At 39.8% G+C, this 22,948-nt stretch overlaps 2 protein-coding genes across 2 annotated transcripts in view; both read left to right on the forward strand.

The window, feature by feature from the left end:
* The first annotated feature begins 5,203 nt into the window (after window positions 1-5,203).
* Window positions 5,204-12,870, forward strand: laynb (layilin b). Its single transcript, XM_044031281.1, has 7 exons — window positions 5,204-5,468; window positions 7,527-7,833; window positions 8,074-8,228; window positions 8,593-8,637; window positions 9,007-9,084; window positions 9,232-9,349; window positions 10,656-12,870. The coding sequence occupies exons 1-7, from the start codon at window positions 5,396-5,398 to the stop codon at window positions 10,948-10,950; spliced, it is 1,071 nt and encodes a 356-aa protein (XP_043887216.1). The 5' UTR covers window positions 5,204-5,395; the 3' UTR covers window positions 10,951-12,870.
* Window positions 12,871-13,795: 925 nt separating this feature from the next.
* sik2b (salt-inducible kinase 2b) overlaps window positions 13,796-22,948 on the forward strand; it is a 38,718-nt gene continuing 29,565 nt past the window's right edge. The window contains exons 1-2 of the mRNA XM_044032832.1: window positions 13,796-14,396; window positions 19,485-19,601. Coding sequence (XP_043888767.1) covers window positions 14,259-14,396; window positions 19,485-19,601 — 255 coding nt within the window. The 5' untranslated portion in view covers window positions 13,796-14,258. The remainder of the gene's footprint in view (window positions 14,397-19,484; window positions 19,602-22,948) is intronic.

Genomic DNA, 22,948 nt, shown 5'->3' on the forward strand with positions numbered 1-22,948 from the left:
GTGTTTGTCACAGATGTAGTCACGCAATGTGACTTTTATAGTGTTCGACAACCTCAAGACACCTAAAACCGTAGGTGGGACACTCAAATAGCTATCCCTGTAGCTAATTATAGACACCTATGCACACACACACACACTCAATGTCTCCACGTTTCTTCCGTGACTTCTCCTGGCAGGGTTTACTGTCAAGCGATGAAGTTCTCAGCCGATCTTTGTTGATTTCACTTGCATGACAAACCTCTCCTCTGTTGTCTCAGGATATTGTTACATTGGACGATGTCTACATAGCTAAGGGCCATAACCGTTGCCACTTAAATCAGAAGCTCCCATTGTGCCTGAGAAATAATGAAAGGGAGCATCCGTATTTTTCTCAAAGTACCTGTGGTGGGAGAGGACATGTTGTCACATTATCCATGCTCTTTAATCCTCACCTGCATCCAGGGAGTTTTCCTCCCAGGAAGCAACCTGTTTGGAAGCATTTCATTTGCCATTATTTTGACTCTTGTCTCATTTTCCACTTTTTTCTTTCATCCCTTATGGCTGCAGAGTCAGAGATAATTCCATGTTGCACAAGGCTCTGACTGGACATGATGCTCATCGATTCTAATGTATTTATTTATTATTTAGCAATTTTCATGAAACCACTTTTTAATTTGGCTGAAGTCTTTAAACAATCACTACAACTGAAAAAAACAACACAAACTGCAAAATTTTTGAACGTCACATATACAATTCACACAGAAAGTAAAACGATGATGTTGTCACCATCATCTTACTTAAAGTACACAAGAAAGGCTCATTCTAACGCGACACAAACCAAAAACAGTACTCATTTTATAGAGAATGTTCAAACATACGTATGTAACTTACCTATATATATACATATATATATACAACACGTCAGTAAATGAGCACTTCGATAGACTGGGGCTTCTGGATGTTTCTCCGGTTTCCTCCCACAGTCCAAAAACATGCAGATTTGGGGATTAGACTTGAAATTGACCATTGTTGTGAATGTGAGAGTGAATGGTTGTTTGTCTCTATGTGTCCCTGTGATGGACGGCTGATTGGCACCAGCACCATCAGCGACCCTCATGTGGAGGATAAAGCGGAAGAAGATGGATGGAAGTCAGTAAATGTATTGTTCAGTGTCTTTTCAGTCACGTTTAAGGCATAATCCTGAAGTTACTGTTTTGATCATAGGGAGTTCGATAGATGAGACGTCCGGGATTATTACCACAGTCTGGTGCAGTGATGATTTAATCGCATCATTCGAACGCTTCCATTCAGCGAGTGTAACAATGGCTTCTGTCATACAATCACATTAGAAAACAATGGAAACAAGGCCCAGGGGATGACACAGATTTAGCTTCGGAGGAAAGAAGATACACTGGGAAGTTTGTACAGAGACAGTACATGGACAGTAAAGCAGACCGTTAGCTAATGAGCCCTCTGGGTGTAAATATCAACTGTGTAGTGACTGTGACACGTTTTTCTATTCAACCTATGAGGACATGTACAATGTGCACGTGTCCGGTATTAAATGGCCAAATAAATGTCCTCTTTTTGTTTTTTATTCTATATATTTTTGCCTTGCTTTGCATTGCCTATGAGTTGGCCTGACAATTTTAGGGAAGACTTTACGTTCTTCTTTTAAAGCAGTATGCATCCATAATGTTGCACCGTTCCCTTTTCCTTTCCTTTCCTTTCCTTTCCTTTCCTTTTCTTTCCCTTCCGTTCCTTTCCTTTCCTTTCTCAAGCCTGTTTTGATTATTTCATCTTGATTGGCATATCAACCTCATGGTGTCCTCCCACACAAACTCGTGCACTTTTCTTTAATGTCAGTTGAGACAAATTGAAAATACAATGTATTTTATAAACTTGACATTTGTGTTCTTAAAGTGAGCTCTTGTTAAATCTGCAGTACATTTAAAGGGACAATGCTTCCCTCTGAGTTGGCACCGAATACCTGTTTGTATGTACGTTATTATTTATGTTCCATTACTTGTGTTGTTCACTCGTTCATACCTGCTGGGTGGGAAGGTTTTCTGAGTGGTTTAGTGTCATCTGCTGGACAAACAGAGACAGTTGTCTCTCTGTCTAATAGACTCGTGATTCACTAGTGATGAAAAGTGCAAACAAAGACAAACAACTTCCTTCTCAGTGAATACGCAGCACAGTGAGAGCCATAATGTGATTCCCATTAACTTTAAACACAGTCAACACAATGAGATTTAATGCCTCGTAAAATCTGGAATAAACTAAGAAACAAAAACAAAATAATGTAGTCGTTTTGTCGTTGTTTTTGTCCGTGCACCCTCAGCCACACTGGTGAGATTATATGCCACTGAAAGAACATTTTAAAGATACGTATATATCAGATTCAAATGTAACTCTACAAGATGATTTGGCATACACCCTTTGCGCCTGTTCACTTACAACAACGACACCGATGGTATTAGAAAAGTCCTCCATCCACATCACACAGTCACACCTCTTCACGTGTCGTCACATGACAGACTATAATCAAATAAAAAAAAACAGTCATCCAGAGGCCCCAGTCTAACAAACATGCTTGTGTTGTTAGTAGAGACAAACAAGAGTAAACAGCAGAGCGTCTGCAGAGACAGCAGCTCGTGACTGTCTGTCCTCTCCTCTCCCAGCTGTCCACACAGCAGCCAGTCTCATTTATGTTTGATGGCTGTCAGTACTGTACAATCATAGAGAGAGGAAGACAAGATAAACTGGGAGAGGGCGATGAACCGCAGGCTGCCGTGACACCGAATCTAAGAATGATGATTTATTATATGATTATATGATTTCTTTGTTTTCAACACGGACGCCAAACTTTTTCCTGGAAGTGCAGATGGGCTGATGTAAAAAAGAAAATCATATGATTCACATTACTGTGAATTACTGTGTGCCCTCAGTATTCATTATTTTGCACAGATCAGATCTATTGTAGCCACGACAAATCCACAGCCTCATATCCTGAGCTTTGTCCTGTCCCATTTCTATCTTAGTGCAGTACAGTGCTAGACTTATAAACTTCACTCGGACAAATGCAGTCATTATTCAACTTTGCCTCTTTAAAATGAAACAAGTAAGATTTAAATTCAAACGTGGTTGCACCAAAATTAAAGAGTCCCGGATGCAAACAGCCAGTGCTAAAGACATTATTTTCTAAGGCAACAACGACAACAAACTGTGTTTTTATAAAAGCCACAACTGAAGCCTGACAGTGTGTCAGACTTGACTCTCTGGTGTTTGGCTGGATTAGCTTTAGTGTAAAAGGATTTATTTTGGTTGCAAGGCAACATGAGGCGACTTCATCGTCCCTCACAGAGGAGGGCACGGAAAAACAAATGAGACAACGAAAACAAAGTAGTGCATTACAGACACAGGGAAAGTAACAAATCATTAAAACCAAGACATTAAAGTTGCATCTATATGACGACAAATTGGTGAATGTTACATATGTTAGTTTTCTTTCTTTTTTTTGAGCCAAAAGTAATTTCAGTTGCGTAATTTGTTGAGCTGCTCCAGACTCATGCAGTCATTCATACTCTGGAAATCAGGCTGCAGAGCGTGGAAACAAACCACAAGTCATGAGCAGGAAGTTTGGTTTCAAGAAAAAAAAAATCTTTTCCCTTTCCCCTGGTGTTTTCCTGCTCCAGACACAGCAGTGAAGTTAGTTTTAGGTTGGATATTACATCCATTTAGGGACCATCAATAAATTTTACTAAGTTTAACCACACATTGCAAGCTGAAGCCTAATTGCGATGGATTTTGGTGTTTTAAAATTCTTTATAATTTTGAAAAATCATATTTTTTCAATAGCTGTCATGATGTCATGTCACCCAGTGACTCAAAACCAAGACAAATAAACCTCAGACATACAGTATGTAATAATAATAATAACAATAATCTTTTTATTTTATATGAATATCTGTCTTCAAATGCCTTATAATTATATCACTGTCTGATACAAACAGGACACACCAATTTATGTATTGAATTAGTGTTAAAATTAAAACAAATTCACGATCCTTTAGTGACATGTACTGTATATTTAACAACCAACACTAAACCAGCACTGAATAAGTTAAACATGTTTAAAGTAATAGATAGTGAAAGATAAATCATATGTAAGGAAAAAACAAGTAAAGTAGTCTAAAATATAGAGTAAAGTAAAATATAATACAATAAAAGTCAATATAACTCTAGCTCTGTGAGTTACATGATATTCCAGCCTCCTCCATATTAAAGCGATTTGATTATGAAGAGTTTAAAACCAAACCAAAAAAAAGCAAGAACACGCAAAGTTGAGGAAGACGTTTTTTAACATAGATTTTCATATTCATTTAGATATTCATTAGATTCACTCTCAGGTTGATTTTGACCTCACTGTCCACCTTGTCCAACCTTGGACAAAGTGGTTAAGTGTTTTTTTTGTGTTTTTTTTTTTTTTTTGCAAATTGTGCTTGCAGTGTCTGTATTTGTAAACATCACTGTTGACTACCGTATATTGAGTTTTATTTCTTGTTTATTAATGCTTTAGTCTCATTGTAAATAACTCTTATACATACTTCACTTTTCCATAGAAAACTAGAGGAGACAGTGGACGGAGAAGACAGGAGTCTCTAAGTAAAACTGACCCAGAGTGAATGATGATTTAATATCCAACCTAAAACCAACTTCAACAGTTTATCTCTCTCCCCTCACACTCTTCTTCCTTATCTCCAGTTAAGTTTTTTTTTCCCTTATCTTAGTTGTGTCCTTACTTTGTCTTTTGGTGGCCTTAGTCAGTACATACAGTATATATAGATATAGATACACACACACACACACACACACACACGTTAACAATATAACATTTCTGCAATTTTCACACATTACAACATATTACAGAGAGTATGATATATACATAGTTCTGTGTGTGTGTACTGTATATATATATATATATATATATATGTGTATATATATATATATATATATATATATATATGTATGTATGTATGTACAAAGAACTCTTTTGAATCCACTGTAATGACATTACTGTACTGTATGTTATAAGTCATTGTTTTGAATTCACGTCCAGAATCCAGAGGGAAATGTAAGCAAGTGAAAAGCAACAGTGGTTTCTCTTTTTCAAAGCAAAACTCTTGGCCTGTGTCTCACTCTGCTGGATTTTTTCATCTCACATCATCCACGCCTTTCAACAGTCGACCCACTTCTCAGTGTGAAGCAGACTCCTGCACTGCTGCCTCTGTCGGCTGTCTCTCACATCTGAAGCTCATTTGTATGCGTTTATTTACTTATTCATATACTGTTTAAAAAAAGAAAAGAAAAGAATCGTCGTAGTTCAGCACACTCGAAACACAAACATGTGGAGATGGATTTTATGAAGCTGTTTGCAACTGTTGTCGCCGTTTTGTTCCACTCTGGATCCGCTTCGAAGATAAATGGTAGGAACACAAACAGTACCGTTCTAATCTGTGCTGAGAAAGTCTGAGAGTGTTGTCGTTTTCCCGGAACTGTTTGTTGTAAAGACAGCGGCGGAACGTATTTGTGTGTTTTTTCCTCGTCTTTCGTGTCGTTTCGGGGCGTTTGTAAGCACCAGGCTCATTTTTATAATGATAAACAGACTGTGCACAGTCAGCAGACTGCAACACGTGATGTGCTGCACAATGCAACAACTTCACTCGTGCATGCAATGTTAACACTGATACTGGATTACATATGCATACATATCATTATTCATATATATAGTTTGCATTTACCACTCTACAAAAGTTTTGCTCCTGCGTGAAAGTTTATTTAAAGAATTTAATCGTTGGTTTTAAACTTCTTAAAGGAAACTACGTAGTGATGATTATTGATATGGTTTTTGGAGATTAATCTTAACAATGCATAGATTTACATAATAATAATATTAATACGATGTCATACTCTGCAATTTTTGCTTTTCCCCCCTGAAAATAGTAAAAATGCACATTGCATGTCACTTAGAGCTGAAACAATTACTTAATTAGTCGATTATCAATCGATTACTAAATTAATCGTGGACTATTTTGATTGTCCATTAAACGGTGTGAATTTTTTTTTCATGATTGAAGTAGGATTTCTGATTCTTTCAGCTTCTTCAAAGTGAATATTGTCTTAATTTCTTTGCTCCAGATCATTAAAAGCAAATCACTTTGGTTTGTGGACAAAATAAGACATTTGACAACATCGATGTTTCCAGGTTTGAAAACACAAACACTGATCAACATTTTTTAACGTTCTCTGACATTTTATGGACCAAACGATTACTCGATCAATTGAGAAAATAATCGACAGATTAATCGATCACGAAAATAATCGTTAGTTGCAGCTCTAATGTCACTTGCAAACCTGTGTACATGTCTTTTTATTGACGTCAATGGCCAGGTCAATGTATTTCATTATTATAACACATTTCACAGCAGCGAGACAATTCAAGGTCCTTTACTCACGTGAAATGAAAAAGTCTCAAGGACAAGAATTTAAAAATAAAAAGAGTTGGTGCATTTGTTTTTGTCTTTCTGTATTAAATTCAACATACACTAAAGGTCATGAATCCTTGACATGTCACCAGCATCCATGCTCACTGCTTTTAAACAAACGAGATTAACTTAATGTGAAAATGTTCATTTTATCCATTTAACCTTTATTTAACCAGGAAATCCCATTGAGATTAAGAACCTCTTTTTCAGGGGTGTCCTGGCCAAGACAGGCAGCAGCGAGCAGGAAACCCTTGACAGCTACACATTTCTAATCCAGATTAAATTTACAAGCAAATAAAAAACAAGTGCATGTTGTGGAGTTGGACCTGAAACTCTGTGTTTGGATTTGAAAGTGTTCAATGAAATGAACTCAGTTATTTCATTCAAAGGTGCAGAATTGACAAAAGCCATTTTACCCACTGACAGAAAGCAACAAATGATCTTGTAAACAGAAAGTGTACGGATCAGCACTTCTCAGTGGTACAAATGTATGTAGGCAGTAGTCTGAGTATTGACTTACTGTATATATGAAAGTCCTTCAGGCGGCCAGAGAAGGCCATCGAGAGAGTATAACTCACAATGGTGTGTCCAGACTTTACAATTCATAATAAACCTCAGCGATGCACGGTAAACAGAGTCAAGCTTGTGAAGATATTGAGCAGAAGCATTTGTGTACAAAAGATCTCCATAATCCAACACTGCCAAAAAAGTGGTAGTGACACTTGTTTACGAAAATAAAAACCCAATTTTAGCCTCAGCTTGAAATGCTGTGATTAAAATCCAAAAAAGTGTCTTTTTTTTGTCATTTATAACTATATAGTACTTACATTTGCTATACCAAATGTGAAAAGACTCCCATAAAGCAATGTGACCTAAAAACTGTGCTTCTTTGTCTGTGATTCTGAGAGTTTGAATGTCCGAGTGTCTTTAGAAACCAGAAAAAAACCCTGCTCTCATTGTCTCCTGTTATCTCCTTGTTGCGCCGACTGTGGTGTCCAGGCCAGATGATCTGTCGGCGCGGGAGAGAGCGACCGTGCTACAAGGTGTCCTACATTCAGGACAGCGGACGGAGGGCCAACTTTGACGATGCCAGGCAGGCCTGCAGGTCAGATGGAGGCCAGTTGCTCAGCATTGAAACAGAAAGCGAGCAGCGGCTGATAGAGAGGTTCATACAGCAGCTGCAGGCCGGAGACGGAGACTTCTGGATCGTTCTCCGACATAGCCCGCAGCGCTACAGGACGGAGACTGCGCGCCCGGGTTGCCCCTCACAGTACTATTGGCTGGATGGAAGCAAGGCCAAGTTCAGGTCTTTCACTTTTAATTTTCAGTGGAAAAACCCGGTTTTCACTTGTTCTTTAGAGGAGATTATTGGATTAAATGACGCTTGCGTGGGAGCGATGGAATGTGAAGTTGGAGTATTGTTGTGTGGGGGGAAAAAATGTCAAATATAAAACTAAGCTGTTCGCAGATGACAATGGAGACTGCGGAATTTCACGATAAATGAAATGTCATAACAGTCTAAACTTGGTCTTGTTAATTGCTGCAGGAAGTGGCACTGGGATGAGTCATCGTGCCGTGGTGAAATGTGTGTTGCGCTGTATGACCAGTCGCCTGCGACACCTGATGAAGGTCATTTCCCGTTCCAGTGGAATGACGACGACTGTAACTCCAGGAACAGTGTTGTCTGCAAATACCCAGAAGGCAAGTCGGCAATCGCAGACACTGTGCACATGTACCTGGCTGTGGAGTAGACTCTTTGGCACTTCTTCTTAAATCCTTTTTTTTTTGTTTTATATGTGTGTGGATTTCCTCATTTACCTTTGAGCGAGCACAACACTGTAAAACTCTGCAGCTGTGAAAAAGTGTTCACACTTTATGGTCACTCCAATTGTTAAAGTTGTAACCCCAAGCATATATTTTACTCCACTAGTATTTTTACCTCTACTATTCACGGCTCGTTTTATTTTATTGATTCCTTTTATTGCATTTTATGTTGTTGGTTTTTTTGTTTGTTTGTTATTTTCTGCGCAAAATGATGTGAACTTATTTCTCTTGTCTTTTGCAGAAAAAGCGCCCGTATTTACTGATACAAGGAACATGACACATGCAGGTACAGTGTGCACCTGACGACCCCACACACACATACACACACACACACACTCTTCATGTGGGCATTATGTTACGTATAGTGACAGTATACAGTTCATAAAAAGTCCACTATGTCACTACTTTTTTTATGAATATAGAAAAGCACATTATACAGCCTTCCTTATGTATAGACATTATTCAAGAGAAATGTCCCGTTTCACAAAAAATGGATGCGATTCAACATCATTACATTGATTTTGTCATAAAAACTATAGCGTTGCATATTATTCTCTGAAGTACTTTGTTAGAAATCCCTTAATAACTCTGTGATGGTTCCAGCAACACTGTCATTTAACAAACTTTATCGTCGACTCTTCTCTGGCTGCTCCAGTTCCGTCTCTGAGGCCAAATCTATTCTCAACTACACAGAGTGATGGGAGGACAAAAATAGTACAATCTGAGTCATCAGGTGAGACAAGAAAAACTGACCCACATTCTGTTTTGTGTGTGTGAGTAAACTTAAATCAGTGTTTCAGGTGGTAGCAGACTGACGACGTGCCACTCATAATTAAGGATAAAGTGTAAACGAAGTGATGTAATGTGCTTTACTTTGCAGTATCTCTCTCCGACAACACCTTATATGTTTCATACATCCTTTATGGAACGATACCTGCTGTCCTGCTGCTGCTGTTTGCAGCTGCTGGGTTCTTCTGCTACAAACAGCATGCTAAGAGGTAAATACCGAAAACACATCTGTAACATTATGTTCTGGCACATTGATGCTCTTTCAAGCTCTTCTCCAAGTATTTAATCAGTTTTGACGAACCTTAGCTACTGTCTGTAACTTTTCTAGCTGTTGGTCTTGGTTTGCAGTTAGAAACACACATGACAGCTGTGTTTTCTTTTGTTATTTTATTACTTTCTATTACTTAATAAATTATTAATATTATTTAAACAAAAAAACCCATTGAGGGTTTCTCTTTTCCAAGAGTGACCTGGCCAAGAGGTCAGCAGCACACCAGTAAATAGTACAGGTTACCAGCAATAATCTTTGACAAAAACAATAATCTAACAGTGTGTAAAGTCGGCTTGACATTTAAAGTGTGGGAGTTGCGGTCACAGTGATAAATTAAAGACACGGGCACTGTTTAACGGTTCCTTGTTGTCTGTCTAATAAGAAAGGACAGAACAGCTTTAAGTACAGTTTTATTGTTTTTGTTCTTATTTATTCTTTGTATTCTTGGGTACAGTTTTCTATACTCTAATCTACTTGACTTTTTATTTAATTTACTTTTATTTCTGTCTTTATTTAAATTTAGATTCAAATTTTGCAATTTTATGTACCTTTTACGATCTCGTGTGACTAATAAAAGGCCAGACTGCCGTCCACTGATTGGTCAGAGTGCCGTCACAGGAAGAGACGTCCGACACAAGAATCAAGCCGAACAATGCCGAACTGCAGATCAGTTAAAAAGACTTTACAATCCTAAAAATATGGGTTAATCTCCAACAATCACCAGTGAAATGTCTAAAATCTCAATATTTAATAGAAGGGTCTGGTGCATTTAGCGACAGCACTGCTGATTGCGAGTGGCATCACAAACCCTGCCGCTATATTTCAGTCCAGTGACTGTGTCAGACAGAGTCTGTGCTCCGGTCTTGGAGGAAGTACTGAACCAGTATTTTTAATGAACTGATTCTAATGATTCAGTTACACTGAAAACGACTGCTTTAAAAGTCACTAGTCACTCGTTTGTGTCTGCGCATGTAAAAACAAAGTCATAGCAGTTTCATGCAGCCGTGCAGTGATGACTCCGCCTACGCTGAGTAGGTACTATTTTGTAGTGGAAAACCAACCTAAGCCGTGCTGACGTGAGGCGAGCTGGGACCATAGGTGGAAGAGGGGCTTTATAGATTAGTAACAGTCTACAGTTGGTAACAACTCACTCATGGTTTGGAAACTTCACAAAGTTTCTAAAGTGGTCATTTCAAGAACACATCGCGTAAATGATAAAACCGTGCCATTTCTTTCACATTCAGGAGGAAGACTGAAACAGAAAGCTATTCCAGCAGATTGCAGCCATGGATGTTACCCTCAGCTTCACCGTGCCCCATACAAGGACCGTATGCCTCGAGTGACATCACCAAACTCGACAGCAACATGCAACCAGCGGACGTCATCACAAAGTACTCCTGCACTCGCTTCCAGGACTCCCAGTGCGACGAATATGAGAATGTCGTGTGCACAAACAGGGAGAGTGGTTTTGTGACCAATGACATCTATGAGACGTGCAACAGTCAGGCTGGTTGGGTGGAAAATGAGATCTATGGATAACATTGATTATGCCGATCTGTTTTCCGCAAAGCTTAACCCTCATTTGATCATAGATCTGTCTCCTGTGTGTATTCTGATGCCGCTCCCTGACCATGCAGCTTTTTCATTACCTATAGTACAGGGTTTCTCAAGGGTTTAAAAAACTGCAATTTAAATTTGAATATGGTGTTGTTTCATAAAAGATATATAGCTGATATGGGCCACACAGTTGGTGTAGTGGTTAGCACTCTTGTCTTTGCAGCAAGAAGACCTGGGTTCATGACCTGGTCAGAACAAGGGTCTTTCTGCATGGAGTTTGCATGTTCTCCAAATACATGCAGGTTTGGGGATTAGGCAAATTGGGAACTCTAAATTGACCGTGAGCGTGCATGGTTGTTTGTCTCTGTGTGTGACCCTGTGATGGACTGGCGACATGTCCAGGGTGACCCCGCCTATCGCCCTATGTCAGCTGCCCTGAGAGGTAAAAAACTTAAACAAGAACACTTGTTTAAAACTGGTCAGTTTAGAGTCTCCAACTAACCTAAGGGCCTCCTCGATGTGAGACATCAGTGCTCACCACTGACCCCTCTGTTATATGAACACAAGTTTAAAATATTCACACGCTGTTTCAATATGTTGTATTATTGAAAAAAAAGTCTGCTTAAGCTAAATTTGTCAACACACACCGGTTTGAAATCAGTAAGATATGTCGCTCTAAACTTCTATAGGAAACCATGTATCAGTGATTCTACAGGAAAAAACCTGGAATAGATGAAAAGTGAGAGGAATCATAATAATACGTCCTGTCATAGATATGTGCAACGTTTTTTGAAAAATTACACCATCCAAGTTTATATATTATTTTTCTTTGACACTGCAAAGTGGTTTTCAGGGGGAAAATGAAGACTCAAGGATCTGTGTTGTTCTGTATCCAAAACAAAACTTCATATCTATTGTGTTTTTTCAGACAAGGATGATTATTAGGACACGCTACAACACTGACCTGTCCTTGCAGGCGTCTATTTACAGCTACTAATTTACAACAAACATGAACCACTAGTAACATGAAAGTAAATCAGAAAATCCATCAAAAAGACTGACAGTGTAAAGAAAATGCTGGAACCCATTATTTGTGACAATCTATGTGACAACACATCTAACCATGGGCCTTCACTCGTCCTGTAAACAGTCTGAAATCAAACTACTCAAACCACTTTCCAATAACCATATTACTGTATACAAACAGAGGGATAAAAATATGTCGTCCCTCTTTTCCTGTGGAGTCGTCCAATTTTGGGACAACGCTGATCTCTTCTCTAAACCTGAACTGTGGAGTGAACCCTGCTCAAGGCTTCCTGTTTGGATTCTGATGTCAGGGAACAGGACAGTACGTGCGGAAACGCTGATGACAGAACTCTGCTGACCCCACTCAACTCAAACGTTGTGGGCTTTTCCCCAAGACTTGACAGTGTGACAAACTCAGTCCATCCCACTCATCTCCCCACCACACACACACTCCGCTGACAGTCGCTGTGACCAGTTCTGGACATTGTAAGGGATTTATTCGTTATTGTTTGTTGGTAAAATATTATACCTGTGGATATACGATATAATGGTTTGGTCTGAGTATGTACCGAGTGGGCCATAGGGTCGGTGTCTTGGAAAGATGTAGTAAGCCCACAAAGGAGAAGCTGAGTGTGTTCTTGGAGAATGTTTGACAGGAAATGCCAAAAGCACATCTGGAACTCTTACATTCAGGAAGTCCATGCGTGACAGCAGAGGCCTTTGGAGCGCTGCTCTGCTCTGCTTTAGTGATGCACTGTTTTCTGTTAGACTGTCACTGCGGGGGCTTAAAAGAACAACCACAGGGTGTTAATGTGCACTGCATCTCAAAGGTGACAAGTGTTTTTGGCTTTCAAATAAAGTTTGGCCTGCCAGAGATTGTAGTTGCATTCTTTGCTTGATAAAAGCATGGGAATATTCAAGTGTACCTTTTTATTTTGATATATTTTTTTCCTATCTGTGTAAGACATTGACATCAGATGTGTGGGAATGTTTTGTTTAAATAGAAAAATGATAAACATTAGCAAAATGCTCAAATGTTGGCAGATATAAATGGTAAAGGTTTTGGTTAGGCTGCAGTCAGGTACTTGTTAGGGATTGGGATTAAGGGTTGTTTTAGGTTGAGGTGGGTGGAGAACACATAAACTGGGTAACAGAATTCCTCCAGTCTTCTCTTAAGCCATATAAACCAATACCAGTCAATATGGAGGAAATGTGTGTTCAATTTTCAAATTCTGCCAACAGATGGCGCTATTATGCTGCTGGACAATGTCTTTGTGGCTGATAAAATGTCTGGTTTCAAACGAGGAACTGCATTATTTCATTATGTAAGAATTATTTACTGTATAATATGGTGTATTATAGCAGATGTTATGCCTAATAGTGCAATGTAGAGAGTCGTTTTTCTTTTTTTCTGTCGTAAATGAAATCATTGCATGTTTTCTTTCTTTCTTTTTTTAATTTTAATGTTTATTCCATTCATACTTGCACGGAGCATCGCTTCTGATGCAGCTTATGCTGCATAAATAATTCAGCCCTTTTTTCCTGTTTTTTTTTATTTCCTGTAGCCTTTTTGTTTTGCCTTCGTCACAAAAGCCCAACAAACACCCGCGGGGCGAAACTTCAAAGTTACCTATGCGTGCAATCAAGAAGGGCAGACGAGCAAACAGATTTCAGAATAGCAATTTTACCGGTTGACGTAAGAGGTGGGTCTGGTTGTCCTGGCAACCAATTGGCACTGGAGTGTGGAGCGGCTCAGTGGCCCCGCCCCCTGTACAAATACCCCTATGGCTTTGACGTCAATACACGTCAACCGGAGAACATGATGCCTCTCTGCGAGTCAACGCGTACGCTCCGTGGCTGATAGAGGCACCTCCAGCTGAAACATTAGAGCCGTATTGTAGCGGAGGACGTGCCGAGTGTGTTTGTGTGTGAACCTGTCAACAAATGGCCTGCTGCTTCTCCTTCTTGTCGCCGGACTGAGTGTGGCGCTCAGGCCGACACATATCAACTTTGTCTCGGTTTTCTTTAATGGACGCGCTTCGAGCGGCGGAGGCAGCGGCAGCAGCAGCGGCGGCGGACAGTTTGTTTGACTTTGCTCCTTATCTATAGCTGCTCAAGCAACCAAGCAAGCCCGCGTGTGTGCGAGAAAGAGTGAGCACCCCTCCACCACCACCCCTAGCCCCACCACCACCACCACAGTGTGTCCCCCTCTGCTTCGTCTGGCCGCCTCCTCCTCGTCTACAAACAGTCATATTTAGACCAGCATGGTCATGGCTGACAGTGTCCAGAAACCGCTGATCCGGGGTCCCGTCCGAGTGGGCTTCTACGACATCGAGCGCACGTTAGGAAAGGGCAATTTCGCTGTGGTGAAGCTGGCGCGACACCGTATTACCAAGACCGAGGTGAGTCACTGTTTGTCAGTTAGTTTGTGAGTGAGTAAGTAAGTTAGCCCCCAAAGCTAACCCGTGCTACTGTTCAGAGAGAGACAGAGAGGGAGTTACATAACTTTTTTTATGTTCAAGTTGACACTCCGGGTATTCTCAGCAGCAGATAGCGTAATGCTGTCCACATCGTGCACTAATAGAAATGTGGATCGGGTGACGGGATCACTCGGCTTCACTGCCCCGGTGCCAGCAGCAGCTGGTGTGTATGCGTGTGTATGCGCGTGAGTCGTGCTGCAGGTTTACAGCAGGAGCAGGAGCAGGAGCAATGACTGAGTGCACATTCACCCTCATTCAGCCAACATCATCGGTGCCAGGAAGAGGTCTGACCACCAGTGCTGCTGCTGCTACTGCTGCTGCTGGGAAACACTCACCGGTCAACATGCACGCTGCGTCCTGTAATAGAGCTTTGAAGTCATCATAGGTTCAATAAAGTGACCAAATTATACAGACAGCACATGGGGCAAAATGTGTGGCAACACAGAAAAGCAGAGATGCTGGACGTAATAAGGCAAAAGCACTCTCATGATACATGTGTTTTCAAATGATAGGAGTTTTCTTCCTGATGCAAAGTTAGAGCCAGTTGAATGAATTGTGGTTTAAACTTATTCTTGTGCAGAAAACGGCATGTGAAACATTGAGTCGTTCAAAATGATATCCATTTATATTGAACCTGCGCTATGGGAAATCTATATTTCAATATACCAGATATCAATTTGGTGATATATCGTCTTCCTTCCTCGTGAAACATGTGAATCGATACACCAGGGCAAATATCAATATTTAAATTAACAAATGAAGGAGCTCTAAAGTAAACAGTCACTGCCAGTTTCACTCCCCGGGCGTTTCGACTTGGTGTCTCCTCACAGCAGTGCTGCTCAAATGAATGAGGGAATCTTGGGTCGAATCTGGTCGAAAAAGAGAGCGTTTACAGTGGAATAGTGGCGGCGAAAGCTATGTTAAGAGATGCCCCATGCACGTTCAATACAAAGACTTTATGCACTTTGTTCTCTATGTTATGGATAAATAGAGAAATCCTTTTAGTTTTCCTTAGTCAGACGGATATTGTGATATCAACCATATATCACGTGTGGTGAGGTACCCAGTGCAATGAAAATGTGCCTGATGTTTCACCTTGTCTTCATCGGGGTTGAGGGGGCAGCAGTTTGTTCACAGCTTGACCTACAATGCACAAGCCACATTTGACCCCTCCTGCAGCTCAGGGTCCCACAGGACAGGAGGACAGACCCATGTCCTAGTGTTTTGGGGCGTGGCTGTTAGGCACTCACCAGCAGGCCTCTTCTCCAGGCCCAGCTTTAGCGATGGCCCCAGTGCCTCTACTTTCTTTAGCAGTCCTCCAGAACTGCAATTTCTATGGCCCTTCACCTAGGACAGGGGTCTGCAACCTGCTGCTCTAGAGCCACATGTGGCTCTTCAGCTCCTCTGCAGTGGCTCCTAGTAGTTTAAAAATATGTTTCTAAGAGATCAAGGGGATAAATACAAGTGTTTTTAATATTTTGTGACTTCCAATGTCAAATGCAATATTAAAAAGCCTTCACAAACGTGCACAAAATTAATTTGTGGTTCATTTATCAACCGTATGTCTTGGACATGTCTGGTTTCCATTTTCCAAATACTAATTGCTGTTACATAAATGACAGTAAATTATGATCAGAAAGCGTTATACTTAATAAACTGGGTCCATGGTAAGGGGAGGTAGCCGAAAAGCTCAAGTTAATTAATAAAACAACAATATACAAATGTACAGGTACAACATACAATGTACAAAAGTACATTGTGCTGTACGCCTGACGAGAATCATACACCTGCACTCCTTTTGGTAATTACTCAAATAGTTGTCTCAGCTTGAGAGTCTGGCTGGTGTAAACATGCTTGTTGTTGCTGTATGTAGAGAATGCAAGCATGGGTCGGTGGTCTAATTATGTAATTTTAAATAATGATGTGATTAAGTGGGTACTGTGCCAAAAAAGAAAAAAAAAGTGCAGAGAGCTTTCTGAGGAGCATGATGTGCCAGCCAGAGCTCCGTAATTGGAAAGCAAAGGATTCTGCACACAGGCACGTAGACAGCAATCCTCTGACACTGCTCTGGTGTCCTCTCAGAGTTTGGAGAGGGTTTGATATTAGGCTGCACACTCTCAGGCGATGCAGTGTGAGCACAGAGAGAACAGGATTTGGATTTGCCCGAGTTTGCTTATAGTGCTATCTCATCTCTGAGCAGAGAGGCAATTTGTGAGTTGTGCCACTGAGGGCCGTGACGTTTTACTGCAATGATAGAGACAGTACAGAGAGTCCAGTCTCTGTTGTGTGAGACAGAGGAGGTGATAGAAGATTGGATCCTGGGAGATGAGTGAAAACACAGTTGCACACTTTGATCTTTGATCTCCACCGCCTCCAACTGTTGTTGTCGAAAGTGCATGTAATCTGCACAGACAAGCAAAGATGTACGTCATCTCAGCCAAGACTTGTGGTCTGCTTAATGAGTAAAACGGTGAAAAATGGCTCTAATCTTCATAATATGATTATTAAAGCCTGTGAAATAGTGTAGCATTAGTCCAGAAGTGTAATCTGCAGCCATTTAAAATTAAGAGTTGCACTAGTGCAGGTTTTCATGTGAGTCAGCGTGGTATTTAGACTGGCTGACTGGTTTTTAGGCAACTGGTTTGGTAGAGCTCACTCAACACTGGTTGGTACACAAAGCCAGTGCAAATGCTTGGCTCAGTCAGACCCATGGCCAGAGCCAGGCTGTTTATTAAAGTGGCCAAGGTCAGCTGGAAAGGCAGGCTATCAACTTTATGCGATGCCATCTGCCTTGGAACCATGCCAGAGCAAAAAAGATGTTAGCCTGGTAAAAGACTGTGAGGAAAATCAGGTTTAATGACGCATTAAACATCAGATGTGATGTGTCTCTTTGCACGGGTGACTGTGCATATTCCCAGATAAGTGCAGGTGTTTGCATAACCCACTTTTTTATCCCTTGGTTCCTGCGTGTCATACTAACCTATTCATCCGATTTATGTATATTTTGCAACTCGTTGGTTCACAATGTAGTGCAAGCTCGCTCCCATGTGGTACCATACATGTATTAATCCTCTCCACACAGCATCTCAATCATTGCTCTTAAATGACCTTGTGCTAATAGAGTTCATTAGAAGTCTTGTGTTGTATTATGTGTTGCTACCTTTGCCAAAGGAGGTCATGTTTTTGCAGACATTTTTCTGTCTGGTTGTTTATGAGCATCATAACTATAAAAAAAAATCCAAGGTGAATTTTGAGGACATTTTCTGGGGATGTAGGTAATGACCCAAGAAAGAAAATATTATTATTATTATTATTTTAGTGTATTGACACAAAATTGTGTGGCATTGAAGGAGGTTTTTGCACTCATGACTTTCTCTAGTTGAGTGTAATCACTTAGCTCAGATCCTTTTTTGTGTGTGTCCTGTAGTCCTGCCATTTCCATAGAGCACTGAATTGTATATTGAGTGCTGTAAAAAAAAGTTATAAACATTAAAACAACATACTACTTAACTTTTAATTAGTGCACATCTTAAAGCGCTAACTACAAATAGATGGAAGAGGATAAAACATTAATTTGTGTTCTTATCAGTGCAGGAAAAATGCAGCTCTCAAATGTGGCTCTATGCTACAGCAGAAATGTGTATGCAAAAATGATTCCAGATAATCTGGTGGATAATGCTGCACCTGACTCATCCTTTGTCATTATCTGGAGTGACGTCACCGCGCAGCGCACAATGGATGCCAGTCAAATGCATGCACTTGCGCATTCCTGATAAAGTATAGTGTGAACAGGGAAGTTCTGCTGTTCATCTGATGGCTGCCAAAACAGAGTAAAACAAACTCATCAGTGTGATTAGAGGCGCAATTATAAACCGCTGTGTGGTGTTTATACATTTGATAATCCTTCACACTCACGGATCCATTTTTAACATTTCACCCACATGATTAACTGCTAAATATTGTCTTATTGATTCAGATTGTTTGTTTTGTACGACTTTCCCACGACATATAGTCAGTTCATATACTCACATTTGTGCAGATGGAAAAATGATAATGTTCATATCAACTTTTAAGAGTCACTGGTTCTTGTACCAACATACAGTATACAGGTCCTAAAAAACCCCAGCCCTGTTCTTTTAGTTTTCAGTGATTACCGAGCAGTGGAGTTGAGGTCTCCTGTTGTTTACGCCTCCAGCTTTCTCAGAACACTTCAGACCACACTGGTGAAAAGTTGTTTATAAGACCATGTGAAGGAGAGATGTTAATATCGCCTTGTTACCTACCGGACATCATTACTCAGAGCCAAGAGCGTTGAGGTTGTGAGCGTGCGATTTACACGTACATGTCATAGTGGGTGGGTGTGTGTGTGTGTGTGTATCCCGTGAGGCATGTGTTTGCCTCTGCTGAACCGTAGTATGATATTTCATCACGGCTCAAATTTTGAAAAGTGTTTATGAAAATTCCAGTACGGGCTGCATTTAACTGTTTATGCTGTGTCTGAAAAAGTTTGCCACTCTCTCAGCAGAGAAGGACACTCTGTCCTTGTGCTACGCAGGCAATATAAAAATTGCTGTATGTGTTGTTGGAGTTTGTTGTGAGTGTGGGAATTGGGTTGCACGATATTAGGAAAACATGCACTGTGGGATAATGTTGTTGAATATTGCAATGAGGACATGACATGCAATAAATAAACAAATACTCCAGTAAACTGTGTTGATGTCTGGCTGCCTCGCGTTTGCAGCTAACACAGACCCAGACAGTGAGCAACCTATGCAGACTCTGAACAAAAATGTGAAATGCAAGTGTGCTTGGCTGCCATATTAGGAAATATTGCTAAAACAATGTAAATAAATGTGGTAATAAAAACCCTCTTTTAAGGAGCAATAATTATTTATGGTTCAATATGTTGTGCAGTCCTAGTGTGGGGTGCAAAAAGACCTAATAATGATTCTACTGTAAGTTAGTGCTAGTTAATAATAATACTGACTGTTGTATATTACTATTTTGCAGGTGGCCATTAAAATCATTGATAAGACCCAACTGGATGCTGTCAACCTGGAGAAGATCTACAGAGAAGTTCAGATCATGAAGATGCTTGACCACCCCCACATCATCAAACTCTACCAGGTGAGTTACTGGCTCTAATGCCTTTTATCTGCACTAGACTGACACCTATTCACTGCTAACTGGGCAATAATGTTGTAATGTTTAGGTGTCGCTGGTTTCCTCTCTCTGCTGTTCGTTCAGCTGGGCTTGTGTCCTTTTTGTCTCTCTCTGATTGAAATCTCTTTGTAAGTTGTTATTCCCCATGTTGCAGTGATGTGTGATGATAAATGGTTTAACCTGTTGGGTTGTTAATTTGCTTTTTCATAACTGATATTTCTTCTTGCATATTGCTGCTGAGATCACACTTTTTCTCTAAACCCACCTCATCATAACTACATGCAGTGATGGAGGAATGCCACCATACTCGATGTACTTGTCCATTTAATCCAGTTAGTATGACACAGACAGGGAAGTTTTTCATTATCATTATCCTTGAACAAAATTTGTCCAGGCAGAATCCAGAACCGGTTCCAAATCATTCAAACAATGTGAATTGTATTTTTCCAAGCTGATGAGTTCCATTTGTCAATACTGTCATGTTTATAAAACATTGACATCAAACTCATTCCAATGTTAACAGCACTGCACTTGTTGCCCATTACTTTTAGAATATGTTTTAACATTATATTAATCACTGTTAAGTGAGCCATGAGCTAGCTTAAAAAAATATATATTTTCAGTTTTGGCTCCTGTGTGATTAGTACAGTTCACAGACACGGCCTGCCTTCGCCTTTACCTTATCATTTTATTGTAGTTTCGTGTGCCTTTTTATGGTGCATTATCCAAGTTTTATTGTTATTACACTTGCTCTGGTACAATTAACCTAGGTTTAATATAAACTTCTATATTATTTTTTGTTTACTATTGAAAGCATAGCATTATTTGAGGAAGTGTATGAGTTGTAATTTTGACAGCTTGTTATATCTGTAAAATGTTTGGAAGTAAAGATTGAAATGCTAAGAAAAAGCTGAAACATCTTTTTATGTCAGCTTCAGTACCAGGAATGTCATATCTTTTGACATTTCACACATGAGCTCCCCTGCTTTCCAACCAAGCAGAATGTATTTGCCAAGGGTAAATATCCCATGCTATGTTATAATAACATTTGTGCCACGCAGGCAGACTCAGAAAGTCTTAACCTCAGTGACAACAGCGGTTTAACAGTGGAACATTTGCATAGTTAATACTCACAGACACAGAGACAGCACAACTGTGACGCTGACTCTGAAAAGCTGTGTAGGTCGTACTGTACATGCACAAAACTGAGCAGGAACTGTTTAGGGAATTGATTAAGTATCTGAATAATTTGTAGCATTATTATCAAAGTCTTACTGATTCCCATCTTCAGTCCACTGTATAGGAATATTTGCCATGTAATGGTGAGACTGCAGATTGTAACAAATGGAGGACAGCAGGGAACTACGGTGGCCTTCACATACCAAAAAGGATGTCAGTCGTATTTGTTTGCATAGTAGTCTTCAGATTAAAAAAGCAGATTGCACATGCTTTGGCTGGTTTGTCTTTTCGGGCTGCTGTAGAAACGATGGATGGGCGTTCCATGCTAAAACACTTTTCGAAAATCGTATCTAATGAGTTGAATAATTGTCGGAAAACCAGTTCCTGAGCCAGTGGTTAATTTCAATAGGAAAGCCTGAGGTAACGCTCCTCTGTGCTGGGCACAATGACCACAGAGCGTCTGCATAAACGGAGCTGTTCACTCCTGTCTCAAAGTCTTGATACATAAACCACACTTTTAAATTCAAAAGGACTAATTTCTCGCCTCAAATGATCTAAAAACTGCGTTCCATGACACAGAAAATGTTTTATTTCAAATTCTCAACCAGTGGTTAATTTCAATAAGACAGGCAGAGGCAATGCAAAACCATATTTTAAAATTCTAAATGACTAATTTCTAGCAGATGATCTTAAAACACTGACAAAAGTATTAGGGTTTGAAGATAATGTGTTAATATAATAAATACAAATATTATTGCTATTGCTATTTTTGCCTTTTAGAACATAAAAGAGAGACATTTGGCCCCAAATTGTCCCCGTAAACAGCATTGGTCATTGTCTGTGTTTGTGTCTGTGTGTGTGTGCGCACACACATGCATTTTAGCTTATGAATGGTTTGGTGTGGTGTGTTGTGTTTGTCGCAGATTTTGATTGTTAAGTTCATACTCTTTATGTTTCAAACTTACACTTTAATTAGCAGCTATTATAATAAATGAAGTGATATAATTGCGCCTTCGTGGAATGAGCACTTGCACTGGAAACCTATTTTGAAACCACAAATCATGCCGTAACGGGTCGACGCGCTAAAATGTGCAAGCTAGAACCCTGGATTATTGGTATAAACATGACCCATCTCTAGTAGAAACATGACAGTGCAAGATGGCAGCCTCTATACAGCAAGTCCCTGGTGGAAAGAACATTTAAAAGGCTTAAGGCTATAAAAATGTCATTATTTTTATTTTAAATTAAAGTTACACATGTTCATCATCATACTAATGGGTTGTATGTTCTGTTTGTGACAACAAACCCTCTAAATGTTTCACACTGGACCTTTTTAAAGGTGTGTGTTTTAAAAGCCTCCCTGTATTCCGACAGCCTCACTTGGTTTGGGTTGTTTTACATAGATTATAAGTGGCACTGCGAGCTGGTCACAAAGACTCCTCATGTTACATGTATTACAGTGAGGGCTCAGTATAACATCTGTTGAGGGGGCCTGGAGTCGGCGACTGCCTCTGGCAGAATTCACCTTTGTCGTTCTTCCAGGGACTTTAGCAGTTGGAGTTGAACACACGGCCAATCCAGGTCATTTTCTAATGCATTAGCAAACAACTGATGTCTAGCAGAACCTGCCGCCACTGGATAGTTTTAAGATATGAGAGCATACGGTAGTTAATGACTGACGGACACTCGGCACTGTGTGTCTCCGTGTCTTTTCTACACATTCATACTGTGTAGAAATCGATTTTATGAGTGTTTGTATTTGGACTGTTAAAAATGTAAAAATGTTTCAATGACAGTTATCTCTATTACTTGTATGTATAATGTTTAATTTAGGCCTGAGTAGATTATTCAAAATTACTTACTGTTAATGTGCACTGCCTTTATGGGACTTCTTTATGGAAAAGAATCATAGCATACAGTGTAGAAGACAGCTTTGTCATTGTAGCTGGACAACTACTACTGGCAATGGTACAGCATTATATATATATATATATGTATATATATATATATATATATATATATATATATATATATATATATATATATATATATATAATGCATATATGTGTGTGTGTATATATATATATATATATATATATGTATGTGTGTGTGTGTATATATGTATATATATA

Source organism: Solea senegalensis, linkage group LG8 (genome assembly GCF_019176455.1).
Source record: "Solea senegalensis isolate Sse05_10M linkage group LG8, IFAPA_SoseM_1, whole genome shotgun sequence".
NCBI classification, from domain to species: Eukaryota; Metazoa; Chordata; class Actinopteri; order Pleuronectiformes; family Soleidae; genus Solea; species Solea senegalensis.

What these genes read in the sequence shown, in the direction of transcription:
- laynb (XM_044031281.1), top strand. Translation starts at nt 5,396, where the DNA reads ATGGATTTTATGAAGCTGTTTGCAACTGTTGTCGCCGTTTTGTTCCAC. An exon ending in AGTACAATCTGAGTCATCAG is followed by an intron (nt 9,085 to 9,231) that starts GTGAGACAAGAA and finishes TTTACTTTGCAG; the next exon opens with TATCTCTCTCCGACAACACC. An exon ending in TACAAACAGCATGCTAAGAG is followed by an intron (nt 9,350 to 10,655) that starts GTAAATACCGAA and finishes TTTCACATTCAG; the next exon opens with GAGGAAGACTGAAACAGAAA.